The following is a 16,732-nucleotide window of genomic DNA, read 5'->3' on the forward strand; positions in this document are numbered from 1 at the left end:
GTGGCATTTAGTTGGCTCAAGCAGCTGCTCCTGATCGGCTTCCTCCCAGAAAAAACAACAGACTGGAGAGAAGCCGATCGAACACCACCATTGGAATGGACTGCTCTGGAAGTCAGGAATTCAGTGCTTGGTTCCATCTCGCTCAAGCAAAACAGAGAGCAACAAACACGCCAGTGTGACAGCTTTTTTCTTGACATCCAGCAGTGAAAGCAACAAGAACATGTTAATCCATCAAAAACGGTCCTGAGATTCAGCACATGGTGAACTACTCATGAATGGATTTTTAAGCTCACCTTAGAGATCACTACATCGTCAGACAGAGCCCGTCTATCGCTCTATTTTCATCACTAAATTAAATAAAAATTGAAAAAAATAGCCAAACAGCATGCAAGCTGCAAAGTAACAAATGTTCAGCTAGCAACTTTAAACTTAATATAAGATTTGTCACCTCTAATGACAAGCATGCACTCGTTACTTTTACAAACCTTTAAAGGTACAAATTTGACTCAATCTAGTAATATAACAATACTGATAAAAATAACCTAATAGAGCAACAGCCTCAAAGGGGCAACAAAAGTAAATTTTACAATAAACTTTTAAGTGACATAGAAACCTACTTTGCCATTTCACAGAACATTTAAACTTGCACATAGTGAGAAAATGCAACTGTGACACTGAAAATATTATTTAGCTTTTTAAATGTCATTAATGCAGTTCCACATGCCTACCATTACACATTCATCACTCCATGTTTTGGAAAGGATCATTATAAACTGGGTAGAGCTCTTTCTTATTAATAGCGTGCTTATGTAAACTGAAGCAAAACAGATCTTTCACCTATAATGCTGATCCTCAGCAAAGGAAAAGCACCAGCTTCTGAGATTGGAAAGTCCAGGACAAGCATCTTGAGCCTGACAAGGTCCTCCACCATCACAGACACACCAAGAGGCTGCTGTTGACAGATAAAGTCCTGCCCTTCCCCATAACCATGACCCTCACACATACAGCTGCCAAGCACCTACTGCACCAGCCAGCTCTGGGAAATTATATTACTAAGCACTAATATAATGAGGCAGCAGGCTGAGCCAGATTTCAGAAACTGCCCATACTTCTATGTCAGATGGGTATGACTGTGCAATTGCACATCCAGACATAAATTTAATCAAAGATGGCAACCAGCAACACTCTTCTGAGTTGCCGATGGAGCAATAATATGAATAAAAACGTAATACCCAATGAAATAATTTATTATTATTATTGTTAATATTGGCTTTGCCTACATTTTTTCTGTCCTAGGGTGACCTTTCTACAAAAACTTAATCTGAGCCGAAGTTAATATTAATGAACAGAGACGGCCTAAACTGAAAAGCTGTAAATAAAAGCAAACCCACTTGCTTCAAATGTTTTGAAGCAGAAAGGGAAGTATTTTATATTGTGGCGGTTTTTAAAAAATAAAAATATGACCCATAAAAATGCAGAAAATTGTTCTTCAGTTTCAAAAACTTCTGCATTCAAGGACAGTGGATAACAGTGTGAGATATGAATGTTTACAAGGCAAGGACAGCTGGGGTTTTAGACATAACTTATTTCCTGTGCTATTCTAAAATTAATCTCAAGCGTTCAGAAGAATAATTTCACATGATAGAAAAATGCTTTGACAAGCTCTAGCTTTTGAAAGTACTTTCAAGAAAAGGTTCAGTAAAACATGACATTTCACCTATGATCTAGCAGCTCCTGCCACTCCCAGTACCTCCTGAAATACAAACACGATATAAATAATTTCCAACAAAGTCAGGAACTGGACAAATTTTATTAAAATATCACAAGTTTTTTCAGGATTCTGCTGTTTTCTGTAGATACTTTTCTTCTACCCTCAGTAATTAAAGTGCTAGACCTTACATAACACGGCAAGTATAGCTGGCCTTGGTAAAATTAGCATACAGCCAAATCAATTGATAGATGTGCTGCAGATGATGTACAGTCTCAAATGCAGTCAAATTCACAGCTTACTCAAAATTAAGGCAAACTCTTCCCTTTTGGAGAGGTAACATACCATTGTTCTGAGAGCTGGAATGCCTGATAAGGCATTATTTGATAAACACCGGACACCATGTTTCAAATTTCAAAGGCATTAAGAGTCAGCAAAGAATGCCAAGTGACTCAAAGAAAACTCTTGGGATTTTAATGCCAAGTTATGTCCAAATTTAGAGTCTCAATGAAGTCACTAGGCTCAAGAACAGGGTCTGATTACTGTAAAATCTACTAAAGACAGAACATAGGTATTCTGTGAAAATTACTTTAGTTCTCCAACTGTTCTAGAAGGGATAAAGAACAAAGGCTAGTTTGTGCTTACTGCTATTTAAGCACTCAGTTACCTCCAGAGAAGTAGAGCATGGAAGACTTAATGACTGTGGTATAGTTTTTCGAAACAGGTATTTTTTAAAGTAGTATGGTTAAAGCAGCTTGCAAAATGCAGCAATGACAGGCCTACAAAAATGGTCAGATTACAAGCCGTAACTTCATGAATTCCAAGCTGATATCTATGCTAAGACGGATAACATCACCGATGAAAATGATGTTATCATTTTGGAGAGCAAGAACGTTTCCATTAATTCAACCGGCACAGGATAAAGTTGAAAATACCCTGTCAGCAAATTCATACCTAGTTTTCTTCACCGCACTGAACATTCCCCTAGCATGATAAGCGGATCTTAACACCCACCTTAGCCATCTGTTAGCAAAAATAAAAAAAAGGGCTCCTGGCAGAGATGCCCGCACGCTGCGCCGCACCCAGCCCGCAGGGCCCCGGCGAGCGGGCTCGGAGCGCGGCCGCCGCAGGGAGGGGCCGCCGGGGCCGGTGCGGGAGCGGAGCAGCGCCCGAGACAAAGCGCGGGGAGCCCGGTCCTGCCGCCGCCCGGCCCCGCGGGCTCCGCTGCCTCCCGCCTTTGTCCGCTGCCCCCTCCGCGGCGCTCGCCGGCCGCGGGGGCTCCGCCAACGGGCAAGGCGCTGCCCGGGCCAGTTCCCACCGCCGCCACCGCCCGAACTCGCCTCAGCCGTAACACAAATGACCCGCCTCGCCCCGGCCCCGCCGCTGCCGCTCACCTTCCAGCCCCTCCATGGCGCGCCCCGACCGCCGGCTCGGGCTGGGCTCGGTTTCCGACCGCCGCTGCTGTGGCAACGCCGCCACCGCCCGGCCCGCCAACAACCGCCGCTCCCATTGGCCGGACGGGCGGCCGCGGCCCCGGGCGGGCGGGCGGCCTCTGCCCCGGCACCGCCGCCCCGCCCCGCCCGCTCCGCCTCGGCGGCCCGCCCGCCCGCTGCCCGCCCGGAGCGGCGATCGCAAGCCCCGCTCCGCATCGCCGGGCCCCGGCGATGTTCCCCGCCCTTAGGCTGCCCCCTGGTTGGGTTCCCAAAGGAGCAGGGCGCCGGGTCTGAGCATCTCCCTGCAAAAACCAGGCGTATTCTGACTCAGGTGCGATCTGACGGGTCTGAAGCCCATAGGTTGAGGTTATGCTGTGATCAGGGATCTCCTTCCAAGAGCGGCGCCTTTACATGAAATACAGGATCACCGAATCGTTAGGGTTGGAAGGGACCTCTGGGGATCATCCAGTCCAAACCCCTGCCAAGGCAGGATCACCTAGAGCAGGTGATACAAGAACGAGTCCAGGTAGATATTTAATATCTCCTAAGAGGAAGACCCCACGACCCTCCTTGAACATGAAGACCAAAGCAAAGCGCATAAGGAGAAATGATCGTGCAGTCGACAAAGCATCCAGCGTCTCTGGATGGATATGGGCAGCAACTCGGATGGTGCCAGGGACCCTCCACCCTCAGCACCTAGTAGCTGAACAGATGGGTGCTGATGTGTGGCCTTGTTGGGTGTCCCCTTGCTAATGAGAAAACTAGGATGACTGCAGGAAGAGCACCGAAAAAAACGTTTTCAGGTTGAAGTCCTGAAAATAATTGCAGACAATGCATTCCCCCACCCTTTCCCCCACCCTGTTATTTTCTTAACTGAAAGAGATTCTAATAAAACATTAGTATCTTGATGGAATCTCCTGCTACAGGATAGCATTTGAGTATGAATGTTTTTGGAAAATAGTGCTACTAAATTGCCTTTGGCTAATGAATATAAATAATGCTTGGTACGTATGGAAATTCTTCTGATCCTTTTACAAAAGGTCTCCACATTTTTAGCAACCAAAGCATTTCAATATTTCTTTCTTCAAGCCATTATTTTAGAATTACTTCTTAATATCTTTTATTTGTCTTTCTTGTGGAAATATGCCATGAGCAACTGATAAAGTTTTTCTAAAGTACAATAAATCATATAGAAATTACTGCTGTCTTTACAGGCACATGCAGATAATTTCTCTTCTTATGCTAGACAAGTTGGTTGATACCGATTCACTTGTCCATAGAATCACAGTTACTGTCCTTAGCACATCTGTGAATGCAACACAAAGAAAGAAATATATAAAAACTACATTAAATTGGAAATTATGGTCATGTTGCCATCTCTGCATCCTCTTAGCACAGAACAAATAGACCTAGATGCTGCATGCCAAACAGCCAGCATGTAAATCATGACTAATATATTATTAAAATCATCATTTGAGACCAAAAGCTTGGGTACATATGGTAATTCCAGCTGCATTTTTTTCTAGTTAATTTAGTAAAAGTACATTTTATATTTGCCTTTGGTCTCTAGAGTTTATGCTTATAAAATTACAGGCCATGCCAGAAGTAACTAGTTTGCCACCAAGCTGCAAAGTTCTAAACTTTGCAAATGATCCTTTAAATCTTTGACACAGAACTTAAATAAGCCTATAGCTAGCAAGCATTTCCTGATAAGCTTACCATTAGGATAGTGTACCAGAAGTGCACTTCCTTTCATGATATTTCCACATGTGGATTGCAAATTCAAAATGGGAGGAGAAGATATTCTCAGTTTAGTGAAGGGTTTCCTATTTGAGGTGAATTTTGTTTGGTTTTGTTTATTGTTTCTCTTTGAAATTTTGGGTTATTTTTGTTGAAAACAGGGGCATATATATTACAGGGGCATAATAACTTCAGGTCATCTACCTTTAAGTGTCTGCAGTGTGGTCCTCACATCCAAGGTAAGTGTCAACTTCCCCAGCCCGGTCTATAGATATTTGTCTCTGGCGTTGATATGGTCTATGGGATCCGCTTGGCCAAATGCATCGTCTGTTCCAAGGAAAGAGACAAGGGAATCGCCAATACCTGCCTCAGAGCAGGATTCTGCTGCAAAACTAAAAGGTTCTTTTGGCTCTTGTGGCTGGTGTCTGAACATGGTGTTGTACAACTATAACTCTACAGCACACTTTAAAGGACTCCTGATGCTGAAAAGGAGCTGTCTTTTAACTGTGGTGTCTGTGTGGGGAACAGGGGACTAGTCCTCTGTGATCATAGCCACTGTGCTACACTAATGCCTTCACAAATTTACCTTCATACTGAAAAAAACCCCAAGCCCGTGTTTTCCTTCTGTAGACTTACTGTGCCAAACTCAAATCTTTGATGCAATGACATTCCTACAAAATTTAGGAATTTTTTTTCCAAACCATATGCTAAATTTATTAATTGCTAGTTAGCGTCATGTATGCTTGTGCCAACATTTATTTCTGGCTTATGTATTTTGTTTATCTCTTTCATGCGTTTATAGGGAATTAGTGTCCATTCTGTTTCAGTATTTGGCTTGTTAGCCTAAACAAAATAGAGCTCTTCTGCACTGTCTTCAGAAGCTATGCTTTCCATTTCCATAGCCACCATGGTACCCTTTATTTGGCCTATTCCATGTTAGTTCATATTTCATATGTGATCAGAATCTTAAACTGTCCCAGAGAAGTAATCTTACTGCATCACTGAGACTTCTTTGCCTCTGCTGGGAATATTTCTATGAATACATCTTAGGTTACATTTGCTGTGCTACAGTAAGCCTGTAGGCACCAGCATATATTTAGCTCCTCTTCCATATCAGTTGTTTTGTGGAGTCAGCAATGATAATAGAAAATTTTGCCTCTAAAAAGTAATGCAGTCTGAACACATACTGTCCTGAGTGTTCAGAATCCTGAGTGTCTCTGAGAATCAGGAAAACACAGCCTTAAATGCAAAAGCTATCTCTTCCTTACTCAAACTTGTTTCAAAGAATTGAAATACAAACACTAGCACAGCCATGCTTACCTGTGCCCAAACTCCAGAAAGAGGTCAAAAGAAGAGAGGTAAAAATCAGTCTGAGGTATGCTCAGACATTAAGCAGGTGTGTAGAGAGGTTACCTAACATTGACACAGTTTCCAAAGATACTCAGGTCTCCTTCTGCTGGCCAGTAAAAGGATAGTTTTTCATTTTTTGTTAGTAAAAAAAGGAGTCTGCCCACAGGGATAAGTTGCAAGAGATAAATTATGAGTTTGTGATATATTAGAAAAACACATTTTCCCTATGGTTTGTGGGCATAGATAGAAGTTACAGGTTAGTCTAGATTGTTGGTTGCATAAGTCAGCATTTTCAAATGCCTAGAGATACGGAATTGTGGTCTAAGTTTTGAAATTGTCCTGAATTTCAAAACTTAGGGAAGGAGCAGCACCAAATCTTTCTGCCAGAATCTGTCAAGACCTCTTGCAGAAGAACTGGAGGACTGGCCTCACAGGTCCCTGGTGTACTACTGAGATGTAAAGTTGTCTTTTTGCTTGTTTGTGACCGGCAGATGTTTATGGCTGGCACAGCCTGACTGGCAATAATAAACTCAACTCATTTCCTATGTGTAAGCCCTGTTTGTCATGTAACCACTCTTGTGTGAGAGATACCTGGAAAGGTAAAGGATATATTTGGTAAAATGCAATGTGAAAAAGCTCTGACATTTAGAAATAATCATATGTCCAACAGTCACTCCAGATAAAGGGCGGTTGCTGTAGGACATGGGCTATGAATCATACAAGCAGTTTAGACGGGCCAAGAGGAGCTGTGAAATAAATACAGCTTCCTGTATATATAAATATAGAAAAATCCCTACAGTGTACTATTCCAAATCTTTAGTCACTTTAAAAAAAGACTCCGGGATCCAAAGTTTTGAAATACCTTGCCCTTGGTTTTTGCAAAGCAGTGCAAATCATTTCTGTGGGGCAGAAGTGTCAAAAAACTACTAAGTCCTGCAAAATGATCAGAATTTCATTAACATTTCAAATGCTTTTTTTCGCCATTTGAATCCCTGTCACAATGACTAAAATCTTCATAAAAAATCAAAACCTTACCACTATCTTTCATGTTAATAATGAACACTGGATAAAGAAGGATCTCCCAAAGTGATATTTTAATTAATACACTTTGCACTGTAACTAGCTTCTGGGAATTCAGATATACTTGCACAGGGGGACTTTAAAATTTAAGTATTCCTAATAAGCTTTTTCTTACAGTTAATGTTAATTGAGGACTACAGACAAGAATGATTACTCTCCTACTAAAATAATTCCTCAGTTGAATTCCTGCAAGAATGCCTTTTGTTCTTTTGTGGGTTATAGTCACAATTTATATTCAGGAATGAGTATTGTGATTTTGCTATCAATCTTTTTATCTACCGTCTTATTTTTTTCAGTACAGTTTTATAGTTTTGTTTGCTGTGGCTATCCCAGATTAGACAGAATGAGACCAGAAACCACAATAAAACTTGGTAAGCAGTACTGGAGTAAAGAGTTTTTGCTCTCTCAGAACATAAATTGCTCAATTTATAAAGCTGAGTCCAAACTGAAAAAATAAGACTAAATGAGTTATAATAATGCCCAAAAGACAAAGAAAATATGAGTTTAAATTCTATTTTGCCAGCTATTGGGTAGATTTTCTCAAACTGAGTAGCCAGTAATAGAAGGAGACCAGGGACTATGACTTTATCACTGATGTAGTATCTCTGCTGTTTTCTTATTTCCATATGTTGGCTTTTGCAACCTGCATAACAGTCTTTATATGTTGGGATGTTATTTTTTACAGTTCTACTAGCAGGCTAGTTCTTAAAATATAAGAGGGAAATTCAGAATACAGAATACAGAATACGTAAGCCAAACAAATTGACTTTTGGTAAATCCCCCGGACTGTGTTTATTTTCCAGCACACTTCCATGCTTCAGCTTGCTCGTTTAGGACACAATCTGTTTTATAGGGCACAGCACAAACCAAAAGTGAGAGATTACTGAGAAACAAAACAATGCTGCAAAGTTGATTCTGCAAAGCCAGAGAGTTCCACAAAGCACTTTATGTGTTTGTCTTTCCTAAATGCTCACTTAGAAGATGGACTTTGCTAGGTAGACATGTGAAACTTGGGTGCATCTGTGTATTGTGTGAACAAACTGACCACCCAGCTGGTGAAACATTCTGCTCTTCTGGAACCCACTAAATGCTTTGCATGGTAAATAAAATTAAATTTATACGTATGTACCATGATTGTCTTGATAAGATGAGGTGATTTCACCCTTCAAGGCAAATTTTTTAAATTAAGAAACTAAAATGGCATTACTAATTAATCTATATTTTTATTGTAATTTGATAGTGTATTTCTTCACTACGCAGAGGAACAGGTCATATTAGATCATGGTAAGTCTAGAAATTCTGTCTGAACTTAGATTTTGTTTTAGAATAAAATATTCTGAAGAGAGAGATGGAAAAGTTTCCTTTTTTATCACTTAAGATAGTCAGTTTTTTTTCCCAGAATGTGATTTTGTGATCCATCTATTCTTCAACAAAAACCTGACCAGATTATGCAGTGCACATCATCCCTTATCATGCTGTGAGATATGACTAAATGTGCATGTTTGCAGTTCTTTGAGAATACATAGCCATGGATATGCCAGTAGAAGTCTTTCTTAAATAATTTTTACCTAATAGTTTCGCAAAGAAAGAAAACACTAAAGTTTCATCTAGTTTTAGATGAACATTTAGTTTTGTCTAATCCAAGTATCCTTAAATTGGATGTACTTTTCTTTACGTTAAACAAAGAGCCCAGTCAGCGAATTTTCCAGGCCTCTTCTAGTTGCAGCTGATCTCCCTGTGATTGTCTCTTTTTATTTTTCCTTTCAAAGCCACAGCCTCACTCTCTCTGTTTCTTTTGCCTTTCTTGCTCTCTTACCAGTAATATTTGTGCATGGTCAAGGTGAGAATTCCCTCTGTCTTGTAATGATTTGTGATTTTTTTTTTCCCAAATGCTAGATATCTGCATGCCCCATGTTGTTTTCTAGTATTAAGATGTGTCGGTGATTACATCTACTGAGAGTGTGGGATAAAAATGGGGGGGCTGGGATGATGCTCCAGCCTCTCGAACACCCAGCTCAATAGGGTATTCAATCAATTTCTTTTTAAGTATAGATCAATACACTGAAAGTTTTCAGCAGACTGAAAGTAATTGTGGCAAATGTGGTGGCCCTCAGTCTGAGATACTCTGAGATGTCTTTCTCTGTATAAGTTTGCTTTGCTATGTAGTTAGATGCTTGGATAAAAAAAATAATTTCATTATATGATACAACTCCACTGATCTTTCCAGCTTCATGTGAGTACTTATGGAAGAATCTGACACATTTGGCACATAGTAGATTGTAAAACATTACTTGTGGTGATGAATGGTTGCTCATTAGTGACTTTAATAATTACTGTAGATTTTAATATAAAGAAAAAAATGTTGCATTTTATTTTCTAATTTACCATCTGGCAGGAAGTCTTCTATGTCTTTATAAACTCACCAAATATACACAGGCTTGAGCAAGAAACACAGAAATATTAGTCCATACTTTCAGTTTGGGGAATGGGCCCATCAAACTGAATCATACTGGAATATATCATCAGCATCTGGGCTCTGGCATAGTTCTATTTCTAATCACAGAAATCAGAAATAGAGGGTACATATGCTAGGTCAGAATAATTTTCACAATATATTTTTAAATATTTCATGCCATTTGATCAAATTATAGAATTTAGAGATGTAAAAAAAAAAAATCTTTGATTATTTGATTCACTGGATAGTATTTGATTAGACATAGCTTTTCCTTGATTCTCTTCTTTGGCTTACTGTGAAATTTCATACTGATTTAAAAGATTTACATGCATTGATCTGAGAAATGGAGTCAAGGTTTCTGTTTTTATTCAACAGCATGGGACACAGTTTGAATTCAGAGCCTGATGAAGCTAATATTTGCTCTAAGATACTGAGTGTAAAAAACCCTATTTGGATATAGAAGCTGTTACTTATGAAAATAATATCCAGCAACTATGGAAGTTTTTTGATCTCAAGCCATTACTGACACTGGCAGAGTAAGACATGGAAAGAGGAAATGAAAGCATGAAAAACCACAAGCAGAATAAAGAGCTGAAATTGTCCCCTCTGCCTCTCACTCACAATCATCTTCCTTTTGTTTGAAGAGAGGTAAATATTTGCAAAATAGAAACTTATGGCTTTCATTTAATAATGGGCACAAAAGAGATTTTGAGAATCAGTGTATTTCACATTGATTATAATTTTAAGATGGGATTTTTGTTTGGTTTGTTTTCCTGATGCCACTTCCATGATATTTGTGAGGATTTTGTTGATTTTAAATGGGATTCAATTTTATTTTCTCAACAGATTATATATAAAATAAGATAAAATGGGCTGGGCAAAATTCCTTCAATAAGTATTTTTTTATTTTGTGTCTCTGTACATGAATATTTCTTATGGGCTTCTTAGTCTTTAACACATGAACATGTTTTAAGTGTTCAGTAGATTTTTGTGTCCATTTGGGAAAGCCATTTAGATCATAAACGTATCAGGTGGTGCCAAGTATTGTCAATTAAAATGTGAAGGTGTCAGTCAGAGATCCAACATAGGCAGTAATGAGAGAAGAATAGTGTTTTGCTGGCAGGCACTGCTGGTTGTCTCTTTCCTGATTGATTCCTCCCTTTTATTTTTCTTTAAATACTTTTGGAGAACTAATTCTATAAAAAGCCTAATTAAAAGTGAAGGGAAAAACAAGGAACTGAAACTGAGCTTCAAGCCCAATTTTGTATTTTCAGATTTGCTTTTTGTGTGCATCTAACTTCAACTAAGCCAGCAAAAATGTCTGTATTGGTCGACAGCCAACTGAACATGAGCCAGCAGTGTGCCCTGGTGGCCAAGAAAGCCAACAGCATCCTGGCCTGTATCAGGAATGGTGTGGCCAGCAGGAGCAGGGAGGTCATTCTAACACCTGTACTTGGCACTGGTGAGACCACACCTTGAGTGCTGTGTCCAGTTCTGGGTCCCTCAGTTTGGGAAGGACGTTGAGACACTTGGGTGCATCCAGAGGAGGGCAACAATGCTGGTGAGGGGCTTGGAACACAAACCCTGTGAGGAGCGACTGAGGGAGCTGGGGGTGTTCAGCCTGGAGAAAAGGAGACTCAGGGGTGACCTTATCACTCTCTACAACTGCCTGAAAGGAGGTTGGTGGCGGTTAGTCTCTTTCTTCAGGCAGCAACTGACAGAACCAGAGGACACAGTCTAAAGCTGCACCAAGGGAAATATAGGTTGGATATTAGGAAGAAGTTTTTCACAGAAAGGGTGATAAATTTTGGAATGGTCTGCCTGGGGAGGTGGTGGAGTCACCATCCCTGGATGTGTTTAAAAAAAAGATTGGATGTGGCACTTAGTGCCATGGTTTAGTTGAGGTGACAGGGCATGGGTTGGACTCAATGATCTTTAAGGTCTTTTCCAACCTTGTCATTCTGTGAAAAATCTTTTACAGCTCTGGGATACTGCTTACACTTCCTGAAAATTTTGCAATGTAGAGTCCTCTTACCTACATATCTGTCTACCTTTCTCTGAATTTAGGGATTACTTAATTCAATTTCCACCAGTGTGAAATCCTTGCTTTTTGTGGGCTTAATTCATTAGCAATAGAATGGAAAGACCTGGCTTAGCAATGCTGTGCAACTGGTAGTTCAGGGAGAAACCCCACTGAATTCTATTACTCCTCTGAATACTTTAAAATCAGTCTCTTGTGTTACTTTCTTGGCTTGATTTTCCCTCAGTGTTTCAGATTAGGCTATTTCCTAAGTATTGTCTCCAGGTATTCAAACATCTATTTCCAGAACTTGGCTCTCAAGAATTGCTCCTGCAACCTCAGGTTCTTCACTTCCTTCTCATTATCTCCCTCACTGATTTCTGTATTGTGAGCAGAATAAAATGAGGCCAGTTCCTCATTTGCACTTCTGATCTGGCTTGGATGACTATGTCTCTATTATCCTTTGTATGCATTTTGTGCACCATAAACAAAATTTGGGACAACAGAGTCAGTAGAAACTACTTGTACCGACCTTTTCCTGAAACCAAATTTACGCATACAAATGTGATTTGACCTTGTGAAAGGAGATTCTTGAGCATCTCAAAGTACCTCAGGTTCTCTCACCTGTCCAGTGTCCTACATTAAATCTCCATATGCAGTTGAGATAGATGGAGACTGTTCAGCCGTGTCTTGAGGGGCTGGGGCTGTTTGCACTTCAGATAAATGTGTGACTAAGTGAGTTTCAAAGTGCTTGCAGTACAAGCAGACAAATGTGGAGATTTGCTTAGAGCATGGTGGCTGAGTCACTGTAAAGCAAGCCCCATTTATGTCTTACAAGTCAGCACTTTGCATACCTGATGAATATAGACTTTAGCCCATATTTACAGATAGACATGCCCTCCCTGCTGACCAGTCCTACAGGATATGTCACCTCAAGTCTTGGTGTCTTTATCCTTATGGCAAAGAGAGGGAATGATGTCCTGGGCTGCACTGAGAAAGCATTGCCAGCAGGCGAAGGGAGGAAACTCTGCTGCTCTGCTCAGCACTGGTACTCAGTACTGGTGAGTACCACACTGCATTGGAGTACTGCATCCCATTCTGGATACCCCAGTGCAATAGAAATATGGACATACTGGGCCTTCCAGTGGAGGGCCAGCAGGATGCTGAAGGGACTGGAGCATCCCTCTGATGAGGAAAGATCTGGGACTGTTCAGTCTGGAGAAGAGACGGCTCAGAGGGATTTCATCAATGTGTAGAATTACCTCAAGTGAGTGGGCAAAGAGTGCAGAGCCAGGCTCTTATCAACAGTGCCAGTGAAGGGACCAGGGGCAGTGGGCACACACCAGCACACAGGAGGTTCCTTCTGAACATCAGGAAAAAGCTTTTTACTGTGAGGGTGACTGAACACTCACACAGGTTTCCCAGGGAGGTTGTGGAGTTTCTAAGAGATATTCAAAATTCACCTGAACATGGGCATGGGCAGCCTGCTCTGTGTGGCCCTGCTTGAACAAGGGAGTTGGAGGAAATGACCTCCAGAGGTCTCTTCCCTCCTCAACCATCCTGTGATTCTATATTTAAATTCAAACACAAAAGTCCAGCACAGTTCCTGGCAGAACCTGAACATCCCCTTGTACTATTATTTCTATGTCAGAACTACAGTGTTATATGAATGAGTAGATATCTCTTAGGTCATTCAGTTTCCTTATGTTCAGACCTGAAACTTTTTGGATGTTGGACCTTGTATTTGAATTGTTATTTTAGCTCTTTCCAGTTCTGTACTTCCCTCAAAGTCCTACACAGAAATCTCAAATGTAATTTCCATCAGCTGATATGTTCAATCATCCATTATCTTAATCAGTCATCTTTTGTGTATGTTATCCTATAGTTGTGTGTGTGCCAGTTCAGTTAATATGCTTGATGCATAAACATCTGGTTTGCTAACATAATGATTATTATTTTACCATAAACAGAAACAAAAATTAGAAGCAAATGCTGCCACTGACATTCTTTGAGGTAATTGGGTTTTTCTTTGCCAATGGCTTGTAATTACTGTATAGCTATTTTTGTATATAACAGATTTCATAGTTCTAGTAGAAGGGATGAAGTCACTCTTTCATATCTATGGAGACATGGATCAGCATGCAGTATTCTACTTGATACAGTAATTTACAGGAGCTCTGCATTGTTCCTGTTTGCATTGTGAATTCAGAAATCTTTACTTGCTATAAAAATAGCATATGCACACCCTTTAAGGCAAATTCTCCCCTTTTTTGTTTGCTGAGAAATTTTTGTTTGCAGAGAAATATTTTTCTTTCCTGGTACCATTTCAAGGCTTTTGTTTGCACCTTTAAAACTCCTGCCATTCCTAGTTTGAGGAAATACCATTTTGACAAAAAGCATTACTTATTTATGAAATATTCCCATTACTGCTATGGATCATTAAACCACAATACACCAGAGAAGCTGAATTTGAATGCTGCTGTGATACAGATGATTTATGTTTTTACGCTTCTATTAGTAATGCCTTGTGAGTGATATTGACAGACAGAAGATTTTCTATGTGCAATATGATTCTAGGCCTTGGCAAGGAAACTATTTTAGCTTAATTTTCAGATAGACAAGATTTTTTTTTTTTTAGAAACAAAATTTCTTCCTTTCCCAGTAATCACTTTTAGCTACAGTTATTTTAAATGGCCAGTAGAAAGCCTTTGTGTGAGTGGAAGGACATCCTTAAAAGTATGAAAAAATTTCTTGGTCCAGTTAGCTGCATGCTAAATAAGCAAGACTGAAAAGTACTATCCAACCAAAACTAGGTGAAAACCAGGTAACTTGATATGTGTCTGCATTGTTGTTGAATATTGGAATAACAAAACAAGCTTATTGTGCCTTTTTCTCACAGCAACTCCATAATTCCAGAAATATTAATAATAAAAAGTATACATTTCTCTTGCTTGAGAATAAATGTGAAATACCATTTTTATGTGTTTTGATCATGCTTTCTATGACTATTCATCTATTTGCTGTGGGGTAGAAAAACAGACTGCGGAATCTTTTTTTTTCAGGCTCTACCTTTCATTTTGCAAGATGTAAAATTTTTTCCCCTTAATAATAACTAGAAAAATTGTTCTTCAAAGGCTTGACCTGGGTGCTTGACATTTTGCCTAAAGAAGGCTACACTCACATAATTGGTATAGAAAAAAATGTGACCCCATGTTATCAGCAGGTACTAAAGGTCTGTTTTATCCTTTCGTGGGTTCAGTATGTGCTTCCAAAGCCATCAGCCTGAGATGTCCCCTCACATTCTTACAGTTTCTTACATTATTTGAGATTCTTTTAGTTGATATGCAAACCTCTCCTTCATTTCAAAGAGGATTTTGCTTAAAGGAGTTGTGCAGAAATGCTCCTGTTCATTATTTGAGGTGAATTCCTAAAATTGTAAAGGTTCAGTGCAGTTAGGAAACTTGTAAATAGGAGTAGAGAGTGAAACGATGTAGTCAAGTGCCATTACAAAAATTACGTTGGTATTTGCCTAACAGCCCTCCTGAAATCTGGGCACACCCTTAAAGAGTACTCCTTTTTCTTCTGACAGCAAAGACATTCAAGCCCAGAGCTTTTTAGTAAGGCATGAAGGGACTGCTCCATAGTTTTCTCTTCTACATTGCTTAATTAACCAGTAAGTTCGTTAGTAAGGGTTATCATTCTCTATCCAAATCTTACTAACAGGTTATGAAAAGCCAAATGTCACCAATTACAACTATCATAACTAACATAACAATAATCTGTTGTAGGTTTTTCATTAGCGGGTCCTTCCATGTTTGTTAACTTGGTCAAGAACTGTGAGGGGAACAGATCTCTCTGCAGTAGCCTCTTCTAAACAAGACTTTATGAAAAGTGTTAATAGTAAAGCTTGTGCTGCCAAAGCGACTGTTCTTTGGCATCTGAGCCTCTGCCCAGAGGGATGTTCTGCCTGACTGGCTGTGCTACCTTTATACTCAGGTCCCCAGAAGTGGAAGTTATCATTGTTTTTGGTACAGAGCACTGGCTTACAGGACAAGCTTTGTAAATGTTCTTTCCTTAGTGCAATACAGTCAAGCAAAATGCTTGAGAAACTTGACAAGAAATGTTTTTTTGTAAAAAAGAGGAAGAAGAAGAGACTGTCATGATCTTAATAGGCATCCATCTGCTATGTGACTTCATAGCTTGTGAATGCTATGCTGCATCCATCTGCTATGTGACTACAAATGGCTTTCTGAAACTCTAAAAGAAAAGGATCTCACTCCATAACTCAGGCTCGGAAGACTTAAAAGATGAAATGGGACAAGATGAAGTGTCAAAGAGGGAAGGTTCACTTACAGTTAATCAGGAAAACAAAGTTCTGACTTGTCTGTGTAATTCTTGGAAGATTCTCCAGTCTGGGATGTCTGACTTGCTGTTGGAGAGGTCTAGTCCCAGCTGGAAGAGAAAGGTAATATTTTCTGTGACCAGCAGGACTGAAGACAAAGCCCAAGACTTCTAGAATCAGAGTTTCTAATGACACACTTCAAAAAGAAGAATGAGCCTGGGAAAGTCAGAGGAAGGGTCCTCATAGAAGCAGCAAATAAGACCTGTCATTGCAAAGAAATCTAATTCTTCTGCTCTTTTCTTAAAAATGTTGCTGTAAACCAGAAACTTGAACCAGAAGCATGATGTTTATCATGTTTCCAGAATCTCTGGGCACAGTCTGAGTGTATCTGCTTCATTCTCTGCTTTATCAATGTTTTAATTTCCAAATGTCCCCTGTCATCTCTTCTAAAGCATTCAAATAATGTAGTATTCCTCCAATAGATCTCACATGTATTTACTGTAATGAAGTCTAACTTGGAAGTACATGATGTTGACAAGGTTACCTTCCTCTTCGCATATTTTGAGTGAACAAAAAATGCGGAATGGTTACCAGACATCGTATC

At 39.9% G+C, this 16,732-nt stretch overlaps 1 protein-coding gene across 1 annotated transcript in view; it reads right to left on the reverse strand.

The window, feature by feature from the left end:
- ZC2HC1A (zinc finger C2HC-type containing 1A) overlaps positions 1 to 3,251 on the reverse strand; it is a 30,404-nt gene extending 27,153 nt beyond the window's left edge. The window contains exon 1 of the mRNA XM_068186312.1: positions 3,103 to 3,251. Within this exon, the coding sequence (XP_068042413.1) occupies positions 3,103 to 3,118 (16 nt within the window). The 5' untranslated portion in view covers positions 3,119 to 3,251. The remainder of the gene's footprint in view (positions 1 to 3,102) is intronic.
- Between the last annotated feature and the right edge of the window lie 13,481 nt (positions 3,252 to 16,732).

This window comes from Anomalospiza imberbis, chromosome 1 (genome assembly GCF_031753505.1).
Source record: "Anomalospiza imberbis isolate Cuckoo-Finch-1a 21T00152 chromosome 1, ASM3175350v1, whole genome shotgun sequence".
NCBI lineage: Eukaryota > Metazoa > Chordata > Aves > Passeriformes > Viduidae > Anomalospiza > Anomalospiza imberbis.